Source organism: Aulonocara stuartgranti, assembly GCF_965226115.1.
Source record: "Aulonocara stuartgranti genome assembly, chromosome: 4".
Classification (NCBI taxonomy): domain Eukaryota; kingdom Metazoa; phylum Chordata; class Actinopteri; order Cichliformes; family Cichlidae; genus Aulonocara; species Aulonocara stuartgranti.
Window position 1 is genome coordinate 26,487,605 of NC_138942.1, and position 23,173 is coordinate 26,510,777.

Genomic DNA, 23,173 nt, shown 5'->3' on the forward strand with positions numbered 1-23,173 from the left:
TCTGATGATCTCATGTTGCGGTCATATGTCACATTATGTCAGCGTGCCCTGTGAGGAATTTTGTCCCACTGTGCTCTATTGTTTAATAGGAAACCTGATGCTGTTGTCAACATCCTCTGGAGAACATCAGGAAACCAACCCTTAGCTCTGTATTTCCTCCTAGCTGAGTATCACCTGTGTTTGTGTGATCTAAAGGAGAACCAAGCAGTTTCATGTAGAACGATAAACAGCCAGCGGCTTTAATATATGTTAAACACCCCCACCTCGCCGGTGTTTATTTATTTACGTTAACCTGAGCCAGCGTGTGCCAGCTGTCGCTAGCATGAGCGTTTCATTTCGCTTTCTAAAGCCCATGATATTTAATACAGCTGCTCAATAGGAGAACCAATAAGCCACTGGCTCCATCTTGGTCCTGGGGTTTGTGTGCGCTTCAGGGTCTCAGCCGTGTCGGCTAAGAGCCGCCATGGATGGCACAGATGCTGCAGTTTCACTCATTGTCAGAGCAGCCAATCAGATTGATTCAAGTGTCTGGCAGGCCGGGAGGACAGAGAGCATGGGGAAGAGGAGGCATGTGCCTGATGGGGGTCTGATGGGCAGTTCATCCTTAATGATGACACGCTGAAGGCTGGAGTCCCTCTTGTCAGGTAATTTTAAATCTTTTTCATAACAAAACCATTTTTATATATTTCTACCATCCTCAGTTTTACACTATTAAAGGCTTAATTGACATGTTGACTATTACCAGAGGCGCTGGTGCTTGTAGAAGTTGCTTGGTTACAGTGCATGTGTCTTGTGGTGTGTAGTACTGTGGAACTGCTCTGACTGGACTGTATTTCATCAGCTGCGAGTGCGGTTAGTTATCAGTGATCTTAACAGTTCTCACGTCCTGAAACAAAAACCCCTTTTTTAGTTTGCAGCTGCTCTGCTTACACCACCTTACAGTAATGTGTCACAATCACGCATTAGTGGCTCATGCTTGCTCTGTACATTACCAAATTAGATTAAATGTGCAGAAACACTTCTGTAATTTGACAGTCTTTTTTTAATGTCTTCCTCAAGTGTTAGATAAATATTTCTGCATATTTCCTGCTGTGGTTTCCCAGTTTTCTCTGTTGGAGGCAATGAACATCCAGGTTCTCCCTCTGCGTTCACCATGGCCCTCTCCGGCGATGAGCCCATCTGCCCCAAGTTCCAGCCCAATATCTTCGACCCCTCCCGCTGCCACGACTGCCTGCGCCAGAGGCACCTGCACGCCGGTGCAGGGGAGAGCACTGAGGTCACGCAGCAACAGATATCTGCTGCCGAGTCCGGAGCCGGGGCTAAAACCGGGATTGGGTCAAGAAAGGGAGAAGCGTTAACACCGATTTCTTCCCAAGCGGAGGAAAGAGACACCAGCAGCAAGGTGAGACAAGCAGGACGGTGATGTGCACAGCAACAGCAGCAAGGTAACCAGGAAGAGATAATGAGAACTCAATGTGCGCTGAGTGATGGGATTAGCTGGACGTGAAGAGCAGCAGGAAGATGCATTAGAGGTCACAGGTCTAAGCAGTAAGGCAGCGCAGCACTGAGATCAGATGTTCTGGTGCAGGAATCAATAAGGCACTGCTGTACTGCTTTAACTTTAATTTAATAATCTACTGATTACTCTTAAACTTAAGTACACCTGACTTAACCCTAGAGTTCGATTCTCTGGTTAAAGAAAGGACCAATTAAGAATTTCCCATTCAACTTTACATGTAAACAAAGTAAATGCCATCATGTCTGAAACTTTACTACTTGTGAGTAAATGAAAGAGAGATCAGAGACGGAGAATAAGAGCCAATGGTGTGGAGCAGGGTAGCAGTAGTGGCTTCTATTAAAAATGAATGAAGCTGGATCATTTACTGCCCTCTTGGGAATGACTTGTAATATTAGACGGGGGTTCAGAGAGGATGGGCATGTTTCTGGACAGTTTCGAAACAGCAGAAACCTGTGCCCCAGCTTCTGTTTGATATGCCTCTATGAAACGTTTGCAATAATCTGTTTATGTGCATATTTTACACCTGATTGTGCTTCTTTTAGATCCCGTAGTATATTACCTGTAGATTCCTAGGAGGTGTTGGGGATTGTCATTCTCTGGCATTTGCAGACAGTTTTCAATCATTCCTTGAGACGGCAAAGTTTATGCAGAGGACGAGTTAAAAAAAAAAGTGATGAAATATTAATGAGGAAAGCCACGAGACAGGTCAGGTTACAGAGGTGTAACCCTAATCGAACAGCAGCACATGTGAGCGTCTGTCAGGGAGGACAGAGGGGACAGACGCTATTATCAAAACTGCTGTTCCAGGAGCCGGAGCCAGACGAAGAGGGTTTGTCATGTATGCACTCTGATGTGTACTTTCAGTGAACCTTCACGTGCCGGTGGAGGCGCATCACTTCCTCTCCTCTTTTTGTGACTTGGAGAGATAGAGGGATGGAGTTTGCCGCAAAATTGTGATTTGTCCATGTCTTTCCCTCTCATCCTATCAGGAGGATTCTGATGGTCTGTCAGTGGTGAGCAGCTACTGCGATGTCAATGGAGTTCATCTGGGTTATGGGGAGCCCTCTTTGTGCATCCTGAGCCCCGACTGCGAGCTTTATATCTGCGAGGCTGACGACGACAGCACAGACAGGTAAGAAAGAAGGCATCGTGATGATAAAAGGAGCTGCAATGGCAATTCAATGACTCTAAAGTGTAGTGTGAGAGTTTGTGGAGTTAGATTTAAAACGTACTGTAGTTTATATTGATCTTCCTGCATTCACCATGCTCTCTGACCTGAAAAATGGCTTAAGTTTTATGACGTGTCTATTAAACTGATCAAATTTTCTCCTTTTCTCTGACTTCTTCTCTTGCTTTTCACTCCCCACTCCCGATCTCTCACCTCGTTCATCTCTGCTCTCGTCATTCTTCTTCCATCTCCTCTTCCACGTAGCTGCCGTGAGCAGAGCGACTACCAGGAGTTCAGTGGCTCAGCCAGTGCAGAGGACGAATACCCACCGATCCGTCGCCACCTGGTCAAACTCGATATGACCCGGCTTGACCCGCCACCCCACCGGCCCAACCCAAGGGCTTGGATGGATGACTCTCGGAGCAGAGACAGCTTCAGTAGACATTCGGGTACTTGTAGGCTGACATTGTGTGTTGCTGAATCAATTTCTTAGAACATTAGACTCATAAACCAAAGAAAAATTATAAGAAAGAGAGAAACAGAGGTAGCAGAATCGCCAAAGATATTTACAAATACTCCGTACAGCGGTCGACTGAGTCTTTAGTAAACTTGTGACTTGCTGCAATTGACCAATCTATATCCAGTTACAGCCAGAGGTGTTATTTACTTGGCAATACTATTTGCTGTCATCAGGTGAAGTGTCCAAGAGCAATTATCAGTAATACAATATAGCTCGGTTTGTGTCAGGAAACCTCTGGTAGTTGCTCAGAGGTTGAACTTTGACCTTTGCTTCTCCTATTTCTGTTACCATTGCGTCTTTCTATTTCATCCTATTTAAAAAATATTTTCTTCTCTTCCAGGGTTGAAAGAAGAGCGAGAGAAGCGCGAAAGTGGCTATTTCTCGCTGGGGAGGGCAGCAGGTGCCCGTTCGCTCCATGACAGCCCGTTCCGCCACTTCGAGCGAGGCCATCCCATCTTCAGCAACAGGAACGTCGAGCCAAAAGACATCGTTCCCTTCAGAAATCCTAATCTTGGTGTGGCTTCTCAAAGGCCGATACCAGAGGCTGTGGATGAGGACGTGGATGTGGAAATCCCTCCTCCTGACCCATATGAAATTGCAGTTGAAGTCGAGGCACAAGTTGGCCCTCGCTCTCCGAGCCCTACTCCCTTTAAAATAGCGGAGTCGCTGGCCTCTAGCAGACGAAAGGGTTTCGGCAGTTCATACGGCCGTGTAAGCCCTTCTTCTCCCGTCTCTTCCTATCAGCAGTCGGGGTCGTACAACTCCCCGAGGCAAAGCTCGGCTCTGCAGTCTCGCTCGTCTTCTCCCTCACGTGGAAACCCGACATTCCGACGCAGCGAATCCTTCGCTTCCCTCAGCAGGACTAACTTTGACGGTGGGGGGAGGTCTCCAGGGAGGGAGCCGGGGTCTAGAAGCTCCTTGCAAGGCACACATGGGCGACGTATTGAGTCGGGAACCCTGCCAAGAAACTTCAAATCGTTTGCCAGTTCAGTCAAATCCCAATCCAGCATGATTTCTGATTTTAGGAGTACCTTGCGAAAGACGGAAGCAAATGGGTCTTTAAGTGGTCGGGGTGGCGACTCCAGGAGCTCATCTCCGCAGAGGAAGGACTTTAACAGTTCAAGCCAAATGCCTCTTCACAAAACTGAAACCAGCACTAGTTTATCACATGGACGTGTGTATAACAGAAGGACTTCATCTCCATCAAGAAGGACTTCTGACAGTCGCAGCTCCTCACCGCCAAGGAGGACCTACAGTTCATCTAGCCAATCACTACTTCATAAATCTGAGTCTGTTATGTCTCTAAATGGACGCAGTCACCACGCACGCTGTGGGTCCCCGATAAGAGAAGGTTATGATATTGAGAGCCAGGCTCTGTTGCGTAACCCATCTGTTAGAAATGGGCAGAAAGATCAAGAACAAGAAGTCCCCATCCATCCGTCTCCATCTAAAAGAGGTCATGATACACCAAGTCATTCCATACTGCGTAAGACTGAATCAAGCCCTGCCAGGAGCAGTCGAGGTCGGGATAGCCGTTCTTCCTCTCCTGGAAGGAGGGGTTATGACACCCCCAGCAGGTATCAGCTGAAGAAAACAGACACCGGTAGCTTATTACATGGCCGTAGTCGTGAAAGTCATAAATCTCCCCCTTTGAGGAAAAGCTACGAGACTCCTACTCAGCCTTTGCTGCACAAGTCTGAATTTAACAGCTCAGTCAGAAGTCATGATAGATACAGCTCGTCATCTTTAAGGAGAACTTTTGATGCTTCTGACCAACGTTTGGCACACAAAACAGAAACTAGCAGTTCCTTCAACAGCAGGACTCAAAACAGCCGCAACTCCTCCCCCTCTAGGAAAGACAGCAGTCATCCACCGGGGTACTCAGTCCTCAGAAGTGCCATTAATGGAGACTCTGGTAATTTCTTTCAGAGAAAAAACACCCACGCTGACACAAAATCCAACTCTGATCGCTCACCACGCTCATGGCGAGATTCAACTCATTCCCTCCGCAGCTCCTCGTTATCTCGGGCTGCTTCGCCCTCTAGACATGGTGGAAGTGGCAACAGATCCACTGCTGTCACCTTGGAACGACCAAGGAGCCCAAGCAGCAACAGATCCAGTGTCGGTAGAAACATCCGCGAAGACCGCTGCCCTTCTCCTAATGACAAGAGGACCTCCCGTCATCCTGAGAGCCCTTCACTTCCCATTCAAATGCAGAGGCACACCTCCTCGCAAAGCTCCATGGAGTCCTCTGAGTCAGGCCGGCTCTCTGTGGGATCTACAGGGCGGAACAGGGAGGCGTATGCCATGATAGCTGATGTACCGAAGGTCAAAATGATCCATCACAGCGAGGCCTCGAGCCACGCGGGGAGGCTGCAGAACCAGCAGTCCGTCCGAAGACAGGAGCTCTTCAAGCCAGCCAGGTCAGACTCATGTTACACCTGCATATGTTAAACTGAGCATTTGTTGAGTGGTATGATTACTCGCCAACATTTTCTTGGAGGATCTATAATCTCTTGCCAGCTTTGCTTCTTCTACTCCATTCAACTGGATTAATTAGAGACACTAATAACCTGTCTGCTGTTTCAGCCACTCCTTGAGCAAGCTTCCCTCCAGAGAGTGGGAAGATACAGGAGACACAGAGAGAGAATGGCACAGTGGGTATCTATCTCGAGCTCACTCCTCCACCTCATTACAGGTAGGCCGGCTCAGGCCCATGCCAGTTAATTAAAGGATGTAAGAAACCCACGTTTTTTTTTTAGCTTCTTGATTTAGGTATCTGAAAGTAAGCAGTAGGGCAGACTGGGAACAGAGAGTGCAAATGGTATAGAAGGGTGTAGGAACTGATAAAACCTTGCAATGGCATTTATTGTTATATTATATTATTAATATATTATATTACCTAATATGTTAATGCCTAACTTCATCTACCACATACCACACATCAGGTTTAAAAACAAAACACCTCTATGGATGGGACATGTTTGCTCAGTCCCGTATTGATTTGGTTAATAACTACAAGCTGTTCTTTTCCAGAGATCGGGCAGTCCCACAGCGGATGAGGGCAGTTCTTGGAAAGGTTATTATCACAGATCCGAACAAATGCAGGTATGTTTACACAGCAAAAATATTTAGTCTTGCTTACTTGCACGCCTTGCATGTGCCACATGTATTTTGCGATTCACCATAATAAAACCGCTGTTTTAATTTTACTGCAGTCCCGCCTATTTAAATATCCCTTTTTGTCACATATTTACCAGTGTTTGCACAGCTCCTGTCTGTAACTGCAAAAGCTTTTTAGGTGCTTAAGGTTAAGGTTGCTGGTGTGTCTGTTCCTACACTCTTTAAATTCTCCTTTTAACAGCTGACAGTCGCGTGTCTATCTTTTTTACCTACACCCTGCAGTCATTTCACAACACTGACTGAACTCTGTCAATTGTGGTCTGCTGGGGCATGTGTTGAAATTCCTGAACTGAAACCAATAGCTACAAGAGAGGCTTTTGGTAGAGGGTGGGGGTGCCACTTTATGTGCAAGAGATTTTCAGACGGGAAAATGTGGCAAGTCTTTTTTGAGAGTTTAGAAGAGAAAGCTTGTCTAAGCCAGGGAATGTCAGGATTTTGTATTTGCAGACTAGGACTTTAGATTGACAGACTTTTTTTCCCCCTCCATATCTTATCTTGTTGGGAATACCTGTGTGGCTTCAGTCAATAAGGAGGGTAAAATTTTCCATGGGAGATTCCAGGGAGACTCAGATTGATCCCCACTTTCTCCCCCGCAGGAGCTCCCCGGACCCCTTTTCATAGCCAGGCAGTTTTTTGGGGGTGGTGGGGGCGACGGAGTAGGTGGTAGGCTTGTTTTCTGAACAGATCTTCGCGGACCCGCCCAGGAAGTGACAGACAGACAGAGAGCGAGAGCAGCGAGCAAACAGGCAGCAGGGCTGAAGCGCTACATTAGCTCCGCTCCACTTGTCACAAAGTTGAAAAATTGTTTTTGCTGTTGTTTTTAAAACGCGAAAAACTCGTCCGCGTGCAGCGACATGGACGCACTCTCCCCTTAACGAGGCGGGGTACGTGCTCGGGACGCTGGCGGTTCGCTTGATTGGGTTAACATGGGTATGAATGGCGGGGTTTCATCTTAACTTTTCCTGCGATAAAGTAAGGTGATTTTTTTAAAAATAGCTAATTAAGCTTGTGCGGTAACAGTACTTTTGTCTTTATCTCACCCTCCCCGGATCCTGTTATCATGACGGTAAGCGGCACCCTCCTTCACTGTACGGCTGTACTTTGAAAACACTTTGTTTTTCCTGCTTGTCACGTCTTCCTGAACCTCTACTTTTCAAACGAAGCCTCTCGGCTAGCCGTTCACTCGGCTCGGTTGGGTTAAAGTGTTTAGCTAGTTTATCATAGATGTTAACGTATATTAGCTTTACAAAGCTAGCTAGTTTTAATGTGGCGAGCGTTTGTTTGACTTCGAGGGGTGTGTACATGAAGTTACCGCTAGCTTAGAAGTGACTTTTATTCGTTTAGTTTTATTTGTGGTTCGTATGGAGAAAAACAAGTAAAGTAACTGCTGTCGAAACGAAATACTTGACACTGGTTTCAAAGCGTGGTGTAGTTTCCTCCCCTTTTACCCTACTGCTACTGTTTACAGTAACTGGCACTAGCTTGTAGCTTGAACTGTGTGTGCCTTTTTTTTATAGCCAGCTGTGACACATGTCCTCTGGTTGCAAACAGGCAGACACTGCCAGGCAAAGCTGGCAGGTGTTTTTTAATAACCTAGAAGTACTGGCTGTCCAAACAATAGTAATTTAGGAGTTGGCCTTAGAATGAGTGTACTGTATACCGGGACACTCTCATTAACAATAAGAAAAAAAGGTGAAACCTGTTTAACCTTAAGGACAAAGCTCACCAGACAATACGTCTTTATAGTGACAGGAAACGGGAGATGAAAAGAAGTGATGTTGTCTGTTCATTTGACTGTTTTCCCTTCTTCAGTTTATGACCTTTTCAAGCAAGGTCACGGTTCTGATAGTATAAGGGTTTACTGCTTAACAGGTGTCCGTTTTTCTACGTCAACCATCTGCTTCCTGTTTCTGCTCATGGGCATGTTTTGACATGATGTGAATAATTTGTAATAAGGTTTGACAGATAACTTTCTGTTGTATTTTAGACTTGTCTTTTTTGTTTTTTCAAGGCATACAATCAGTGTTCATTATGGATTTAAAGCCATGTTTAGTTCGATTGTTTTTCTTAAACAAAACCTATAACAACAGAGCTTAAATACAGTAGCTCAATAAAATAAACAGAGAAAATAGCACAGTAAGGTGCAATTACACCTAAATGAGGAACAGAATTTAAAAAAACAAAATGCTCTCTGTGGGGAAAAAATAAGTCTGGGGAAAAAAAAGTAAAATACATTAAAAGAGCTCAGTGAACAAAGGTCTAAATATGATGCTCGACTGTGTGTGTGTCTACACCCAACAATGCTTCTCAGTTAAAGAGCTCAACTTAATTAAATTAAGAATAAAAGGAAACCTGGGGTTTCTCCCTACATTATTCCTGTTATACTCTGTTGTTGGGAGTCATCAGACTGTATCATTGTTAGATTAAAGGAGATCAGTGGCATATATTAACTGGCTCAAACAGAGAGAAAGTGGGCGGTACCATGGCTTGCAAGAATGCAAGTACATAATGGAACATAAATACAGAAAAGGGGTAGTTAAAGATGACAGGACAGACGAGAGAAATTATATTAAGCGTACAGACTTGCAAACAGATGGGAGAAGAACAAAGTAAAAAAAGAGTGGAAAGTCGTGGGGAGCGAGATGCCAGTTGGAGATGAGCTGACAAATGCAGACAGATTTAAAAAGCGAGGAATGTACTTGTTGGTGAGTGAGAGATAAGCCAAGTGAGGAGTGTATTGCTTGGAAAAAGGAAGAAAAAAGAAGCTGCTGGCTAATCTTCTAATCTGGGATCACCTCATCTTGAGGTACCTAGCACATGTTTTCCTCTTCCTGTCATCGTGTTTGAAGCTAAAGCAGACCTGCTGCAGTGCAATAGAGCAGCACCCTGTTACGTAAACACAGTGCTGTTGATGTATATAGATTGTTGAGTGAGCTCAATACTGTCTGCTTTACCATCTTGTTAAATGTAAAGCAGTAGAGGATGTAATATAATATAAACTGCTTTAACTGATTTGGCCTATCACTTCTTCACACTGGAAACCAAATTATGGCCTCTGTGGCAAAATAAGGCAGGAGTCTCTGGTCTTTATGTACAATGATAACATAAACCTGTAGTGATGTAGCTGCTGCTCATAACATAAATGTTGTTGTAATTATACTACGCTACCCGCTCTTTAATATGGGGTTGTGTGGTTTGTCCACCCTAGTTCGTTCTTTCTGTTTCTGTTCACTTTCACTTTTTCTTCCTTCGTTAAAAAGCGTTGAACTTTTGTTGCATTTTCTTTGGCGACTTTGACTTTGTTCTGCTTCACAGCCCGACCTCCTGAACTTCAAAAAGGGATGGATGTCAAAACTGGACGAGAGGGGGGAGGTAAAGTGCAGCCAAGTCATATCCTCCTGTCACTCCTTCTCCTTTCCTAGCCTCTTCCCAGCATCACTCGTTCCTAATGAGAGAGGCTGTTTGTAAGGCGATAGCAGCAGGTTATCTTTGTTATCATGTTAATAGCTTGGTGGCTTGAGGCATAACAGGTGTGTCCTCTGTTTGAATGAAACGCTTGGGTGGGTGAGAGAGCTTCTCGCTTCACACATGCAGGCTTCCTGTTCTGCTCGTGTTTGTCTCAGCTTTTACAGACCAGGCTCGCGCAAAAAAAAATAGAACATAATAATAATTCTGATACAGTCTTAGATGGCGTGTTATGATGTTGTGTTTTCAAGCCATGTGAAAAAGACTTTTCAAATGAATATGCAGTCATGTGAAAAACTAAGTACACCCTGATTGCTTCCATTCAAATGTTTGCCTTGATTTATTGATCATCAGCAAGTGTGAGCGTATCTAAAAAATAGAAGTTTTGGTAATTTTCTGCTCTAGACGTAGGTTTACAAAGTTGGATCTGAACAAACTACAAGACGTCTGGAGCAATGTCCTTTGGACAGTCGAGACCAAAGTGGAGATGTTTAGGCCTAATATACACCGACATGTTTGAAGAAAACCAAACTCAGCGCATCAGCGCAAACACCTCAGACCAACTGTTAAGCACGATGGTGGAGGTGTGATGATTTGGTCATATTTTACAGCCACAGGACCTGGCCACCTGCGTCAGTCATGAATTCTTATGCATACCAAAGTATTCTACAGTCACTTATGAGACCACCTGTCTGACAGCTAAAGCTTGGATGTAATTGGGTCGTGCAACAGTGCAACGATCCCAAGCACAGCAGCAAATGTACTACAGAGTGGCTGAAAAAGAAGGAATCAAGGTGCTGATATTGCCCAGTCAAGGTTCAGAGCTAAGCCAGGACCTTCAGAAAGTTATGCATAAAAAAATGTGCACAAACCTTAGTGCACGGAAGCAATGTTGTAAAGAAGAGTGGGCCAAATTCCTCCACAAAGACGTAAGAGACTGATAAAGTGAAACAAAAAATTATTCGAATTGTTCCTGCTAAAGGTGGTTCTACAAGCTATCGAATAGGAAGTACTTAATTTTCAACTGGACTGCATAGAGGACTGAAAATCTTCTTTTTTACTTGTCTACATATTTGGCCTTTTAGAGTTGCTGCTTCCAGTAATTCAGTCTTTGTTTCTTTAGTGGAAGAAGCATTGGTTTGTTCTGACTGATGCAGGACTCAAGTATTACAGGGACTCCACTGCAGAGGAGGTATGTATTGAAGCAAACTTGCATTATTTATGCAGACTGTATAAAAGATGGACAAAGCTTATTGGTCAGAAAAGAAGAGCTAATGTTAGAATTGCTTTAATCTTGCATTCTGCAGCAGTTGGGCGATCATATGGCTGGAAATAGAAGTCTATAGAAATGCTCAGCTTGAGGCCTAAAAGTGGACTTGGTCAACCAGTGCATGACATTATAGTGGTTATGTCCATCTTTTATATGCAGTCTAGTTTTTGTTTTTTGTTTTTTGATAATGAGAATATGAAATTGTAAGAGAAGTATGCAAACCATGTTCCTGTGGTTTATGTACAGAAAGATGACTTGGATGGAGAGATTGACCTAAAATCCTGTGTCAATGTGTCAGAGTTTGATGTGGAGAAGAACTATGGGTTTCAGATACAGGTGATTGTTTTTGGCACCTTTTGTAGACTGTGACTGTTTTTCATCTTTATATCCACCCATTCTCATCTTCCTTATCAGTTCCATACCCGCTCAACAGTTCCTGCTGTGTTTTCTTACTAATCACGTCTTACATCTCTGTCACTATCTCTTCCACCTCTCTCTCTGTATATCTCTTTCAGTTTTTCCTCATCCCAACCCTATTACATAATTTTTCTTTTTCTTTTTTGTTTCCATAACCTATATTTCTTTTGTGTTTCAGACACGGGAGGCTGCATTCATGCTGTCTGCCATGACAGCTGGGATCAGGCGGAACTGGATAGAGGTTTTAAAGAAGTGTATTCGGCCCAGCAGCTCTCCTGACATCACACAGTAATTATGAGCAGACATGTTAACATTAACATTAAAATAAAAAGAGTGTTTATTATCAGGTAAAAACATGCCATACAGTCTGGACAATAATGTTTTGAACTATAAGTTTGTGTGTAATTATGGCAAAATGTAGTTATGATTAGACACACAGGGGTGGCTCCTAGAATCAGAATAGTTAGATAGTTTCAAAAAAGAGAATCTCTTTCTTCCACTCGTTTTTACAGAGGTGGTATTCTGGGGAATACATATGGCCAAACCACAGGAATGCATATATCTTGTAACTTGTCACTGTTCTGCCTGATCACAGGCAGATAGACTTACAAAGAAACTCCATAAAGACCCAAAATGTCTCCCACACACTGTCCAACATGAAGTATTTTGACATTTCAAAAAGTACTTTGTTCTTGAGCAACTTGTGGGAGGTGTTTGTCATAGTAACCATATAAAAATGGATTTATTTAAAAGCTAAACATCTAATAAACTCTTAGTGTTGCTTACAACCTCTTGCCTTGAAGGGCAACATCTAAGAAGGCTGGGCTGAAGTGCTAGCTTACACTAAATTCAAGAGTTGCTTGCATCACATTCTTGGACATTTTCTGTTGACCACACAAGAGTCTGTACATGTACCAGCAACCTGACAAGTCACTTTCTGCTGTGATGGTTCAAAATGAGTCAAAGCGTAATTATTTGGATTATTAATGTTCTGCTTGTGTAATGACTCACCAGCAGCTGTGTTCATGTGAGTGTTCATGCTGTAGAGCAATGTTCAGTCCTGATTAATCTCTGCTGATTTAAATTTGATTTATTGATTTTCTTTTTCCATTATGTATAATTTTTTTTTTTAATTTTCTTTTAAACTTCTCTAGATTACCCGACAGCGACAAGGAAAACTCCCACGATCGTGTTTTGCTGTCCTCTCGTCGACCGACATCGCGCCATGGTGAAGCTCAGTCAGAAGTCCCGGCCTCCACCCCATCTTCTCATCGTAGGTTTGACTACGTTGAGCTATCCCCTGTTCCCGCCTCTTCTAGCCTTCGTCTTGCCAGTCAGAGAGAAGCAGGAGAGGGGCAGGGGAGAGAGCACAGCCAAAGGCAGGAGGAGAAGAACACAAGCAGCCAGTGGGATGCCGTGCTGTCCAGGAAGGGCACCGGATCAAACCAAAAGCTACGCATGGAGGAGGAAATCGAGAAGAAGTGGACAGAGTTTGAACAGATGCCCTTAAAGGAGATGAGCTCCTTACCATCAGTGGGATCACGTGCTTCCGGCCAGACAGCCAATGAGGCGCTGCAGAGGGAGGTAGTGCGTGGAGATGATTTTCCAATTTGCACATGACATAAAATGCAAATTAACTCTTCATCGCTATGGATGAAGTAAACACTTCTTATCGTTTTCCACTGCTTTCGGATGCTTTTCAGCAGTGTTTTCCATCTTAAATAAGATGAAGCACATGATTCAAACGGACGGTGTGGGATTGAGAAGGACCCAGATAGTAAACTGGAAAAATACTGCTGAAACTCATGCCTGCTTTTGGTCTGTGTGTGATGTGGACTTTGTTTTGAATCGTTTGCATTTCCAAATCCTAAGGCTGTCTATACCTGACACACCTTACTATGATTTATAAGCACAGAGAATCCCAGCATATTTAATCTTGAATTACAGTTTTGTTTATATATAAAGAGAGTTGAATGGTTTTTCTTAAACTTAAACCCTGTTAGACCAACTTCATAAATTCAGCAGTGAATAGGGTTAAAGGTCAAGCCCAAGGTAGCTCTGGAGTAAGTGTTGGTGTCATTGGACTGCCTGTAGGAAAGAAATGACTCAAATGTGTGTTGCAGTAAAATGGCACATTGATCAGCTTTCTCCACCAGCTTTCAGTAGGCTTTACCTCCGCCTTTTTCTTCTCTCAGGTGGCGTCACTGAGGCAGCAGGTCGAGCAACTACAGCGGAAGGGAGGGGAAGGCGGCGGAGGAGGTGTGCGGGGTGGCTGTGGCCCTGAGGCACCCTGCAGCCGCAGCCTGTTGGCCATGGAGCGTGCTCATCGGCAGGCCCTGGAAGAGCTGCAGAAGCAACACGACCGCCAAGTCAAGGAGCTGGAGGCCCAGAAGGACAGGCTGCTGCTGCAGGAGGCCCAGGACACAGCGCGAGGTCAGTCAAAAAGCACATCAGCCACATATTAACTGCTAAATTCTGAAGCAATAGCCGCTGTTAAACTAAACTTTTACAGGTTTAATTTAAACTTTTACTGACATTACTATAAATGACCATGATTTTTTGTAGTAAAAGACATAATGTGCAGTGCCTGCCTGTGAATGTTCTTAGTAGAATTGATTTCTACTGTATTATGCCACGTCTACCTGTATACATCCTTCTGTTTTAATGCAGTTGAAGGCTGTGAAACATGTTTTCACCGTGCTTTCAACATGCTTTCAGTCTTTCTTGATAACTTTCCCCTTCTCAGTAAAGTTATGGTGTGATAATGTCACTTACAACAGAAAACATTGTGTAACACTCGAGTTTGTGTTTCAGTGATGGAGGCTTTGAAGAAGAAACACAAAGAGGAGCTGGAAAGAGAAGTTGAGAAAGTGAAGAGGCTGAGCAGCGGCGCGGTGGACTCACAGACTCTGCGAGCTCTGCATCAGTACGTAACTTTAGATCAGATTTTGCCAGTGACTTAAAGATGTACTGGGGTCACACTGATACTTATGGAGACAATGATGATGTGACGGATGATTACATAACCTGTTTACTTGTTAAACGATCAGAAAGCGGCTTAAACTTCCACTGCACCCTTCCTTTTAGCTCGGCCTTCATTGGTAATTTATGTGAACATGTCCTTTTGCTTTTGAGTGGGAGCTACGTGGCCATAAAAGGGTATTCTGTTAAATAAAAGTTTGAATTTGCAGACTCGTTGAAGTAAGGCCATTACCACAGCCGCCTCTTGGTCCTGTCAGGCGCTTAAGGAATGCGGAAGAATTTGGTCATGGATTAGTTTTCTTTTGTAAGCGTCGCAGGCCTTTGACACAGACTGTCTCAGTGGCTGCAGCTGGAACCTGCATTTTAGGGCTTAACTATGTTGCCTACACTGCATTTTTTACCTCTGCATGCTCTTCCTTATTTTTGTGGTCATTGGTTATAAGTAGCAAAGAGGTTTTAAAACCACAGGAGGAAATACTCAAGTCATGAAGAAAAAAAGAGCACCACGAAGGAAACCTACTATACTCTAGTTATATTTTCATAATGTGAAAAAAGGGGTTGTCCAACTCTTTTTTTAAAATTTTTTTTATATGAAATATATATTGTTTTGTGTAACTGCTGCTGATGTGTAATAGAGTAAAGAGAAACTTGATGTGAAACGGCAGCATTGAAGTTGTTGTATCAGTGGTTTGGTTCACCGAAGCCCCGACGTGAACACAGTTTTCTTTGTGTTGCTGCAGGGCAGAAGCTCAGGCCTCGCAGAGAGAGCTGGCCGGACTGTCTGAGCGCTACTCTCAGAAGTGTCTGGAGCTAAACAGAGCTGAACAGAACAACGCAGAGAGGGAACGGGAAATCAGCCGCAAGGAGAGAGACATGGAGCAACTGAGGAAAGAGAACCAGGTGGGTCAGCTGCAGTAGACTCAGCTGGGAAGAATGATGCATTCACTTTACAGCCCCCAACTAAATATGTGTATGCAGATTTCTACAAACAAACGGCCATTACTTGAAATCACACAGGCCAAATTTTTTCCTTTAGGACTTAAAGGCCCGTTTGACAGAGGAGATGAAACGAATACAATCTGCCATCAGAGATCACGGCTCAGAGGACAAAAACAGGATGCCCTGCGAGCTAGAGGTAACAACTCTTTAATGTATACCTGAAACTGAAAGCATACCAGGCACTTCTGTATCTGCTAGGACTTTTTTTTTTTTTTTAAGCAATACCAGCGTGAAACGGTTGTGAAAATCTGCAAGTTGCACCGAGAGCTGCAGCATTACTTTAGAAGAACAACAATAACTGACAGCAAGCCTAAGAAATGGCCTGCTTTATGGGTGTGTTGTGCTCAGCTACATAAAGATATCTGTTTGTAGTCAATCTGATGCCGTAGATGAGGCATTCAAATGAGTACCTGTTATACTTATTATTTTCTCTCATATCTATACTGTTGAAATTGTGGATGCTTACAATGAACATTGCCAAAGATTAGACTTTGCAAAAACTACTTTAGTAAAGTCCAGCGAGCTGTAAATTCCACTACAATCTATTTCTCTGTCGTCAGTACATTCGGCCTTGGGTGAAAAATAAATCTCTGTGAATATAGTTCACTGTAACAGCTGCAGATTATCTAGCATGATTTATGCATTTGGGTCACAGCAAACATGTCAGCAGTACAAACCTCTCCAAATTCAACTGGAGAATGCAGAGTTTGAGTTGGACTCTACGGTAATCTGTCAATGTTTGCAGAAATATTCAAGAATATGCTTCAGCCTGACCGTTTTGGCCTCTCAAGTAAATGACAGTGGTGTTCCGGCCCTTATCTACAACTACATAAATTACAGTGCAGGCTGTTTTGTCATTTAAAGGAAACGCCCACAATATGTGTTTTTTATTTTTTTGTTTTTTTCCCAGGTTCTACTCAGGATGAAAGACAACGAGATACAGTACTTGCAGAAAGAGATCAGCTGTCTAAGAAATGAGCTGCAGTTCCTTAACATGGTAGAGTGTGTGTGTGTGTGTGTGTGTGTGTTTGAGGGGTGGATTTTTTTCATGAATTTACCAATAGGCTGTAAATAAAAGATGCAAGTAGTTATTGTGACCTCCCATTGTGTTGGATTTTCGCTGTTGCCTTTTTGGTGTTTTGAAACAAGGTGTGTTCAGATGAGACGGTAGAGCTTTTAATCAAATGCTAGCTGGGTTAGCAGGGCGCATCTCCGCCCTGCTGCTCCGTGACTTGTCTACAAATACAAGTTAGTTTTTGGCTTGTCATTTTTGGCAACTGCGGCAGTCTGCTGTCATTCAGAACAATCTCAGTGAGGTTTTTGGCAGCACCCTCTTTGTGACCAGTTTCACCTAGCAACAGCTACCAACCACTTTGGTTGGTTTTCTGGGGAGTACAAATCTTTCCCCCCTCATCGAGAGGACCAAAATTTACTAAATGAATCACCATGCTCTGTAGAAGACATATTGACTTTTTAGGTCTGAAGAGCACTGTCATCTTTGATGTACAGTCTATAGGTGAATGCCAACATTGTCATAGAAAATGCAGATCATGAGTAATTTAGCTAGTTTAAAACATGCATGCAAGATGTTTTTTTGTTTTTTTCCCTTCACAGTGGATGTGATGTCACTGAGATAGCCTGAGAGATTTTCTGTCACTCTGCTCCACAGGAAAAACAGCTGGCCTGTAAGCGATATGGAGAGTTGCAAGAGGAACTGAGTGGGATGAAGGGCCGAAATGAGCGAGAGATTCAGAGTCTAAAGGAGCACTTGAAGCTGGCTATGGCTGCTCTGCAGGAGGGGCAAAAGCTGGGGAACAGCCTGGACCACTGAGAGAATACTTCTGGTACTAAAGCTCTGTCAGACATGGTGACCAGTGCGGACTGATATGGAACAGATGTTTTCTCGTTTGTTTGTTGTTTAGGAGAACGAAAGGATGGTTACTGTTTTTGCTGGACAGTCCCTGCTGTGTGGAGACTTTGATAATGCCTTAAATTTTAATCACTCTGCCAATAAGAGCACAGGAGAGAAGTTTGCCTTCGTTGCTTTCTATTGTGTGGTTATAGTTGTGAAAGAGCGTATTTAAACCTGAAGTATGACCTTTTTCCAAGTAGTTTTGTTCCTTGATATAACCAAGTACTTTCAATGCATAAAACTGTGACTCAAATCTGAAAACAATATTTAAAAACTAAACAAAATCTGCAGTAAAATCACATCTGGCTTTGAAGCCCAGTCTCCTGGGGAAAAACAGTGTTTCATCTATCAGTTTAGTACAACCTGCTACCTCTTTGGACGTTGTTACTGCTTAAACCATGTCACCAGGCTTCATAAAGGTCAGAAAGCTTTGAAGGCAACCTTCTCTCTCTAGCTTAATGAGCAGCATAGAGTAGCCATTAGCTGGTTACGTTACACTGGGCCATATATAATGTACAAAATTGCACTTTTAATTTTTTTTTTTTTTTAAGTTTGGCTTTTGTTGGTTTTGAGTGGAAGCGGTGTGTATGAGTGCACACTTGGTCTGAAAACTGGAAAGCTTTATTGAGTATCTTTTTTGTTGTTGTTTTTAAATGTGGTATTGTAGATAAAGACTTCATACTGTATCAGCTTTTTCTTTTTTAATTTTTGGATGAATAAACTTCTCATTGGCCCTATGTGCTGCCTGAGACGGCAAAGGTCGGAAGAGCTGCTGTCATCTCAGTTTTCTGTATTACAGCTTTTGAGGCATGTTTACTTTGTGAAAATGGCACACAGTACTTAAGAAATGTATTTGCTGTATTTTTTTTTTCTTTTGAACTGGGAAACTTGCTGATGTTCTGTCGGGTTTGAGAATATAAAATTCAAAAATCTCTATTGGGATGAAAACAGGACAAAACAGCAAAAAATGTTTAATTCCTTGGCGGTTTAAGGGGGTGGGGCTGGATTGGAAGTTGATCTGTGATCGTACAGAAGCAGATTCAGCTCAGCTTTCTTTGGTTGCTTTTAAAGGCTGTTGAATGAATGTTGTCCCGTATCACAGATGTCCTCAGTTTTAAGCCATGGCTGAGAACTCTCAAGCCTCCAGTCTCTCCTGATCATTATTGGCATACTGTGTGCCACCATCACAGCAAATGACAGGTGTTGCATCAATGAGCCAGTTTTTTTGTATTGACGGTATGTATTGCGATAAAAAGAATTATCTAACTTTTAAAAATGTGTTCATATTTAATGTACAGTAGAGCCTTTGTCATCTTTGTAAATAAACATTTTTGCAATCAATAAAAGACGTTCAACAGCACATAATGTACGTTTCATTTCTGCAAGATTGTATCCGCCCAAAACCTGCAGACGTTTGTGTTTTTCAGTTCTGTGCTTAATCTAATGTAAGGATACGTTTCATAAAGAAAAAAAAACCCTGCATGGTGTTGGAGATGTGAGTACAGGTCCCACTAAAGGCTGTCAGGCCTTCATGCCACCCTCACAGAATCTATTTCTCACAATTTGGTCAGAAATATGGACACAAGTTGTCAGCTGTAGGTCACTTTATAGAGCAGTGGTAGTCGTCCTGATGCTGGTGTGATGCCCTTCTTTGAGCATCACACCAGTAGCAGGCCTGGTCCTGGTTCTTGGGCCTAATATCTCGCATGAGAACTGAACAAGCTTCTCGGATGAGAGGTGAAATGTCTTCAAGCAACTTAAAGAAGTCCAGACGCTTTTCTTTCCAAGCTCCTTAGACTAACTAATATCTCCTTCATGTCTCATCCTGAATGAAATGGAGACTCTGGACTGCAGGTCTCATATCATAATGCTAGCATGAGAAAAATCAGTTGGGTTTTTTTTTTCTGGGGGGGGGGGGGCACACAGCAAGAGTCTCTGGGAATGACCTGTAAAACCATCTTTTAGGAGGTTGTCCAGTTTGACCTGTTGTTACTTTTCTTTCCACCAGAGCAAGTGAAACGGATCCACAGTGGTTTCTGCTTCTTAACTGGACAGGTTGATATCCCTGAAGTTTAACAAATTTTGTGTTATTCTGTAATGAAGCGTTCCCTTCATTTTGTGAGCGGTGTCTTGAACCAGCCGTACCTCTAGGTGGCAGCAGAGCGCTTTCAGCACTAATTTAATGAAACCGGAAAATAGCAACAGTAGCAGTTATGGCGTCCACAGCGGCGACCCGGACGGCAGCTGGTGCTGCTAAAGTCGTTAAACCGATTTTTAGCCGTGATTTGGACGAGGCTAAGCGCCGAGTCCGGGAGTTATACCGAGCATGGTACCGGGAGGTCCCCAACACAGGTACGTGTGCTCCCTTTAGCGGGTAAACTGTGTGGAAGAAGCGAGGCGAGCGTCAAGGTCGCGTCTATGGAGCGGTGCAGAATAATTAACATTAGCTGCTAGCACAGAGGATCCTGAATATGACAATGTTTTAAAGACTCTCTCCTCTCTTGTGTCAGATAGAGATGGTGATGTTTCCGTTTAATCTAAACTGTAAAGGGAAGTTCATGACTTCAAAGCAACCTTTAGATACTGACTCTAGCTAGCGTTCATTTTGGCTCCAGGCAGATGAGGCTGCATCGAGGATTATGTACTCTGTACTTTATGTCCACACATTTTAACTTAAAATCATACAAACAAATACAGAATCGATTAAAAAAGAAAAGAGGTGCATATATTACGTTACGTTGTTGTGTGGGTTCATGCTTACAGAAGACCTGTTACTTTATTGAATATAATATGTAAAGCAGCTTCGTAACACCCGTAGTTAGCAAGAATTCCATGTTCAGCATTCACTTTTTTTTGGCTCCTAGCAGGTGGTTACTTACACGGTTACCCATCAGATCCTTTACGAGGTTTATTTAAGGTGTACATCTAAGGGGTACATTAAATCTTCGGATTTTTAAAAGAACAATTTTCCTATATCCATATGCGGTGTAAAAATGTGGAACAGTACAAGTTTGGAATTAAATATATATATTGTTTTATGCAGACTAGTACATAGTTAATTATGTATATTGTCTGATTACATGTTATATCGAGGAACACTGATGAGTAAATTATTAAATAGCATTAAGGGAGTAGGATTAAATAAATGTGTACTTTAGACCTTTTCGAACATGTAAATTGTTCGCTGTATAGATTTATTCCTTGCAACGTGATTTTTTTTCTATTTTGCTTTCTGTTCAGTGCATTTTGTTATTACGATATTATTACTATTTACCTCTTCAAAATCAATCAATTACAAACAGAGTGATTTCCTTATGTTTAACACCCAAATGCTGATGATCATCTGATCTGATGTAGCAAAACAAATATGGCATAATGATGATGATGAGTGGCAACTTTGCAAAAACAAAGACAGTAGGACAATTTTATTTCAAATAGCCGCTGTAGATTGATTTAATTCATGCAGCTGTAATAGTAACATTTAGGAATGATGTCCTGGATAAAGTGTGTGTAGCAGAACCAAAATGGCTCTCCGTTTGTGTCTGTTCCTCTGCAGTCGCAATGTTTCAGCTGGACATCACAACACGCCAAGGAAGAGACAAAGTTAGGGAGATGTTTGACAAGAACAAGCACATCACCGACCCCCGTGTGATCGACATGTTGGTCATTAAGGTAAAAGCAGCACCTGTGACAAGAAACAGTAAATATGATTTTTCTCAAGGCGGTGTCTCTTAGGGCTCTGATTGCTGATTAAATCTAACTTAGAGCCACACTGAGTTGTTTACTTCACGGTGTGTTGTGGTGTTCTCCGTTTTTTGTGTGTGTGTGCTATTTAAAGGGGAAAATGGAACTTCAGGAAACGATCCACGTCTGGAAGCAGAAGACCCACATAATGCGCTATTTCTACGAGTCTGAAGAACCTCGCCCCACCGACTTCCTGTCCAAATTCTACCGGGGACACGACCAATGAACTGTACAGCTCTCGGCCTGCCCTGTGATCTGTTTTTTGGTTGTGTCCAATTTGACAGCTGTTTCTCTTTATTGTAAATATACACTTAACAATCACCTATCTATAGTTCAGTCTCTTTTTATTATTGATATTGTCAGTTGGATCAATTAAAGCCATCAGCACACCATGACTGAACGTGCAGATGCTGTTGTGAGCGGGTTGTTTCAAACAACATAAAGCTTTTTCACTGCAGACAGTAGGAAAAGCATGTGAGAGCTGAATCTTCATTATTATTATTGATTTCATCAGTTTTATTATTATTTTTTTCCTGCTGCTATGAAAAGCTTTAATCTTGTATTTGGAAAATTGACATTTCCAGACCAAAACTGAGCCGAAAGCTCTAACAGTAAGAGGGACAAATAACATTTTACAGTCTGGATTTTGTCCTCCTTAAGAAGGTATAATCCATAAAACTGGACATGAAACAGCTCCTGGGAATAACTTAACAGCTTTGTTCCAAACAAGTTTCATATTTCATGCAATGAAGTGTTTTAAACAGTTGATAGAAAATTAAATTTTATTGAAATCATTGTGTTCTGGTATCGATGTGTAAGATGTGAGTAGTGAATGACAAATACAGTACAATACGATCAGCCCGGGGCAGCAAAAACCCTGAATCTAGTGCACAAAGACGCAACTCCGGCAAGGTGTTAATCTGCTGAGATGCTCACTGACGCTGGGCGGTGGTCATCGTCACACAATACACAATCTGTGAGGGGCAGAAAAAGTGTGTTGATTTATTTTTACACTATAAAGGCCTGTAAACGGTTACGTCTTAATATGAGATGTTTAAGAACTGCTGCAAAAGCCTGAAGAAAAATAAAGCAGACAGAAGCATTCAAGCTGCTAATGTGAGCGTAATGTTTTTATTACAGAGCTGAAGCTCTGAGCAGCAATCTTAAAGCCTGGTCGGCAACAGCAAAGGGGACCTATTGTACTGATTGGTGACCCCTCACAAAGATTGTAAAATGACTATGTATTGATTTTCCTTCTTTTTGACTCGCATGGATTACTCAGTGTTTTTCATAAAAGCATCCATCACTATTATAGTACACATATATATGATAGAAAACAAAGAATCTTAATAGGTACCTTTTAATGAAGCATGTTATTTTTTTTAATTGCAATGGTAACTCCCACATTTCAGTCTGTACTGAACAACACTGTACAACACAGACGGAGCAGGGAGCGTGCACTCTGCCACACGGTGACACCCACAGCGACAGCCAGCGATACCTGCTAACCTGAAGCTTTCCAGACCCCCTCAATCATCATCATCGTCGTCCTCGGGGACGAAGATGTCGTGCTCCTCCAGGAGGGCGGCAAAGTTCTTGCTGATCTGCGTCCCCACATACAAGAAGGGTACCACTATCAGGGCGATCCGGATAAGGCCGAAGGGGGTCTGCTCCCCGGTGTCACACACCACCACAGAAACAACAACGTTATTTAACGGCGCTCGTGAGACTACACCTTCCGAGGATCTGATTTCGTAACACTGCGTGCAAATGAGACTCACCTTTCTGGGTTTGGGGAGCATAGCACCGGACGACGAGCACACGGCCGTCCGGCACGCTGTCACGGTGTTCCCCGGTACACTGGAGGGGGTCAGCGGGGATCTGCGGGGGGCTCTGAGGATAGACAGCCTGACGAGGCGACTGAGGGCCGACGCCATGTTTACAGCGTTTGACGATGCAACGGCAATGCGGAAAACGAACCGGAGATGAATTGT

General features: G+C 43.0%; 4 protein-coding genes across 5 annotated transcripts; 3 read left to right on the forward strand and 1 right to left on the reverse strand.

Annotated features, from left to right (window-relative positions):
* Positions 1 to 3,478: 3,478 nt before the first annotated feature.
* Positions 3,479 to 7,306, forward strand: LOC309704231 (uncharacterized protein; the record flags this gene model as incomplete). The annotated part of the gene is made up of 4 exons (XM_082529280.1): positions 3,479 to 5,630; positions 5,797 to 5,905; positions 6,244 to 6,315; positions 7,241 to 7,306. The coding sequence occupies exons 1-4, from the start codon at positions 4,216 to 4,218 to the stop codon at positions 7,304 to 7,306; spliced, it is 1,662 nt and encodes a 553-aa protein (XP_082385406.1). The 5' UTR covers positions 3,479 to 4,215.
* triobpb (TRIO and F-actin binding protein b) lies at positions 6,759 to 18,800 on the forward strand. The gene is made up of 12 exons (XM_082531144.1): positions 6,759 to 7,456; positions 9,706 to 9,762; positions 10,979 to 11,047; positions 11,372 to 11,461; positions 11,721 to 11,830; positions 12,697 to 13,126; positions 13,738 to 13,975; positions 14,357 to 14,468; positions 15,265 to 15,424; positions 15,561 to 15,659; positions 16,434 to 16,520; positions 17,193 to 18,800. Exons 1-12 carry the CDS (start codon positions 7,451 to 7,453, stop codon positions 17,352 to 17,354), a joined length of 1,620 nt encoding a protein of 539 aa, XP_082387270.1. The 5' UTR covers positions 6,759 to 7,450; the 3' UTR covers positions 17,355 to 18,800.
* An 821-nt stretch (positions 18,801 to 19,621) lies between these two features.
* On the forward strand, positions 19,622 to 21,504 carry ndufa6 (NADH:ubiquinone oxidoreductase subunit A6). Its single transcript, XM_082530269.1, has 3 exons — positions 19,622 to 19,787; positions 20,992 to 21,107; positions 21,274 to 21,504. Exons 1-3 carry the CDS (start codon positions 19,649 to 19,651, stop codon positions 21,403 to 21,405), a joined length of 387 nt encoding a protein of 128 aa, XP_082386395.1. The 5' UTR covers positions 19,622 to 19,648; the 3' UTR covers positions 21,406 to 21,504.
* Positions 21,505 to 21,943: 439 nt separating this feature from the next.
* On the reverse strand, positions 21,944 to 23,168 carry smdt1a (single-pass membrane protein with aspartate-rich tail 1a). 2 transcript variants are annotated; one of them, XM_082530270.1, is made up of 3 exons: positions 22,961 to 23,168; positions 22,689 to 22,846; positions 21,944 to 22,153 (listed from the first exon to the last, which is right to left on the reverse strand). In XM_082530270.1, exons 1-2 carry the CDS (start codon positions 23,114 to 23,116, stop codon positions 22,709 to 22,711), a joined length of 294 nt encoding a protein of 97 aa, XP_082386396.1. In that variant the 5' UTR covers positions 23,117 to 23,168; the 3' UTR covers positions 21,944 to 22,153; positions 22,689 to 22,708. The 2 variants fall into 2 exon arrangements, with proteins under 2 accessions (XP_082386396.1, XP_082386397.1); XM_082530271.1 differs by having other exon boundaries at positions 22,681 to 22,846.
* Between the last annotated feature and the right edge of the window lie 5 nt (positions 23,169 to 23,173).